Source organism: Papaver somniferum, unplaced genomic scaffold (genome assembly GCF_003573695.1).
Source record: "Papaver somniferum cultivar HN1 unplaced genomic scaffold, ASM357369v1 unplaced-scaffold_24, whole genome shotgun sequence".
Taxonomy (NCBI): Eukaryota; Viridiplantae; Streptophyta; class Magnoliopsida; order Ranunculales; family Papaveraceae; genus Papaver; species Papaver somniferum.
Genome location: NW_020634374.1, coordinates 5,231,442 through 5,234,417, shown reverse-complemented (window position 1 = coordinate 5,234,417; position 2,976 = coordinate 5,231,442). Strand labels below are relative to the sequence as shown.

The 2,976-nt window shown below is 37.0% G+C and overlaps 1 protein-coding gene across 1 annotated transcript; it reads left to right on the top strand.

Moving 5' to 3' along the window:
* Positions 1 to 1,801, top strand: LOC113340973 (probable sugar phosphate/phosphate translocator At4g32390). The gene has a single exon (XM_026586014.1). The coding sequence runs from the start codon at positions 333 to 335 to the stop codon at positions 1,377 to 1,379; it is 1,047 nt and encodes a 348-aa protein (XP_026441799.1). The 5' UTR covers positions 1 to 332; the 3' UTR covers positions 1,380 to 1,801.
* The last annotated feature ends 1,175 nt before the right edge of the window (positions 1,802 to 2,976 follow it).

Here is a 2,976-nt window from a genome sequence, read left to right as displayed (position 1 = left end):
AGTTGTAGAAAAAAATAGGAGGGGAGTACATACGTTTCAGTCCCAGTTTCCTCTTCATCTCCTAAATCTAAATCTAACCCAAACACAAACTCCTCCTCCCCCTCAAACTCCCCACTGAGAGTTAAACAGAGAAAAGTCAAATACATCTAATCTCATAGACTTTGAAAAACAAAACCCCATCTATAATAACTTCAGTTGATACCCTCTCTCTTAAGAATTTCCACAAACACTTCTCCAGATCTCTCTTTTCTCTCCCTCTCTTTTTAAACCCAAATTCATTCAAAAAGAGGAACAGAGATTTAGGGTTTTGATCTGATTGATTATCATCAAAGATGGGGAAAGGAGGTGTAAATGAAAGTGTTTTAAGGAAGATTGTATTATCATATGCTTATGTAAGTATATGGATCTTCTTAAGTTTCACTGTAATTGTTTACAACAAATACATTCTAGACAAGAAGATGTACAATTGGCCATTCCCAATTACTCTAACAATGATTCACATGTCTTTCTGTTCTGGGTTGGCTTTTATTCTCGTTCGTGTGTTTAAGCTGGTTGAGCCAGTATCAATGTCTAAAGAGCTTTATATCTCATCAGTTGTTCCGATCGGTGCTCTTTATTCGTTGTCGCTGTGGTTTTCTAATTCGGCTTATATCTATTTATCGGTGAGTTTTATTCAGATGCTGAAAGCATTGATGCCTGTTGCTGTGTATTCTATCAGTGTTATGTTTAAAAAGGAGTCTTTTAAGACTAAGACTATGGCCAACATGCTTTCGATCTCGTTTGGTGTTGCGATTGCTGCTTATGGTGAAGCTAAATTTGATTCGTGGGGTGTCATTTTGCAACTTAGTGCTGTTGCTTTTGAAGCTACTAGATTGGTTTTGATTCAGATCTTGCTTACATCAAAGGGGATCACGTTGAACCCGATTACATCGTTGTATTATGTTGCCCCGTGTTGTTTGGTGTTTTTGTTTTTCCCATGGGTTCTTGTTGAATTCCCTATTTTGAAAGAGTCTTCCAGTTTTCACTTTGATTGGTTGATTTTCGGAACGAATTCGGTCTGTGCATTTGCTTTGAATCTTGCTGTGTTTTTGTTGGTGGGTAAGACTTCTGCTTTGACAATGAATGTTGCTGGAGTTGTCAAAGATTGGTTATTGATTGGATTCTCATGGAGGGTTATTAGAGACACTGTGACTATGGTGAATTTGCTCGGATATGGAGTTGCATTTTTGGGAGTTACATATTATAACTACTTGAAGTTTCAAGCAATGACCTCAAAAGAAGCACAGAAGAAGGTTCAACCAGCTGATGAGGAAGATGCTAAGTTGTTGGAAGAGAGAGAAGGGTCTGCAGTTGGAAAGAAAGATGACGATGAGGCTTAATTTATGTCGATGTTTGAGAGGATTTCATTTTAATGTTCAATGTCGAGACCAAGATTAGAGTAAAAGGGGTGATTTCCGAGTGGGCAGAAGATGGTTATCTCAGTTTCTCTAGTTCCATTTCCAAGCTCTCGTTCAGATGGATTTGGAGGCAGGTTTTCGATATGGGTATTATCTATCTTTATAAATTTTCACTCTTTTAGATGTGTTTCTTAGTTTTCTTATTGTGATCTTCAAGGATCTTAGAGCTTACGGTTCTTACTTATAGCATTCATTTTCTGTATGCAATTAGGGAGAGAGCGAAACTCTGAGATCCTCTAATTTTACTTCCTTATTGTCATTTATTTTGAATTACTGTAATGAACATGTAGGAACCCTACCATCTATTGGGATATTTAAATACGTCTTTTGTTTCAGTGTGTTTTCTTCTTGTATCATGGACTGTTTGTATCTTCTAGTTCTTCGGATGTGTTCTTTCTGCCCATAATCTAGATGGTAAAACATTCTGATGGATCACCATATCATTTATACCCTAATTGATATTTGCATACCCTAATTGATATTTGCTAGTGGTCTGTGATAGTAGTGCATTGTTAAACTTTTCATCTATGTTTGGGAGTTAGAAATGATACATGGATTTTAAGAGGTTGACATTTTTTTTCTCTTTTCAGCTCTGATACATGTATGTTTGATATGTTCTGAAGGTGATTGTGTAGTGTTTTAGGTCCCTAAGCAGATGACATTGATTCAGATAATTGATTGATGCTTGGCGTCTTTCAGTACCCTTGAAGTACCCTTTACATTACATAGTCGTCTTTCTGCATAAATGGATATCTAGATCACAGAGTCGGTACCAAGTAACATTCAGTTGTTCAGAGTGAGCCATAATATGATCAGGAGAGCTAAAACGGGATTCTAGTGAAGCTTGAAGTATCTTAGGATGACTGATACGATTACTCTTTATATTTTTGGTAAACAAGATAAGCCACAAAAAAACTGTGAGGCTGCAGACATTAGGTCCAGTTACATTATAACACCCAAGTTGCTTATCCACTTAGGTGAGGTGAGTCTGAATAAGTGCTGGGACTCTTTATGATAGAGAAGAGGGAGAATTCATGGCTTAGATAATTATGGACCATTGCAGTAGTGGCGTAGTGCTAACTTTGCGTCCCTTTATCTATGTAAAAAGATGTTCAGCTTTCTTTGCAGCAACATCTGAACTTTATTTTCTCTCTACCATGTTTATCTGACTGTTATGCTTATTAACTGGTGGCATTTGAATACCATGAAATTCCGAGTGGGTAGTTGCCGGAATTGTTCCTTTCATGAAAGACTTGTTTTGCCAAGTAGGAATGACTGAAACTTTTAGTCAGAGAAAAAGACTGTCACGGAAAAGACTGAAACTTAGCTTTGAAAAGACAGAAAAGAGTTTGTTGAAAGAAGACGGGTTAATGGGTATAGTTGAATCGTAGTGGAAACTCTGTATTAAGTGAGCTTCTCAGTCATCTTGGTATAAACTTTCTCATTCTAAGTGAACTTGTTCATGGACATTAATCAAGTCTTTAGAGTTTGTTAGTTGCGTACATGTGATCACTCAAGA

Bases quoted from the DNA above. Each gene is read 5' to 3' on its own strand.
- LOC113340973 (XM_026586014.1), top strand. From the start codon at position 333: ATGGGGAAAGGAGGTGTAAATGAAAGTGTTTTAAGGAAGATTGTATTA.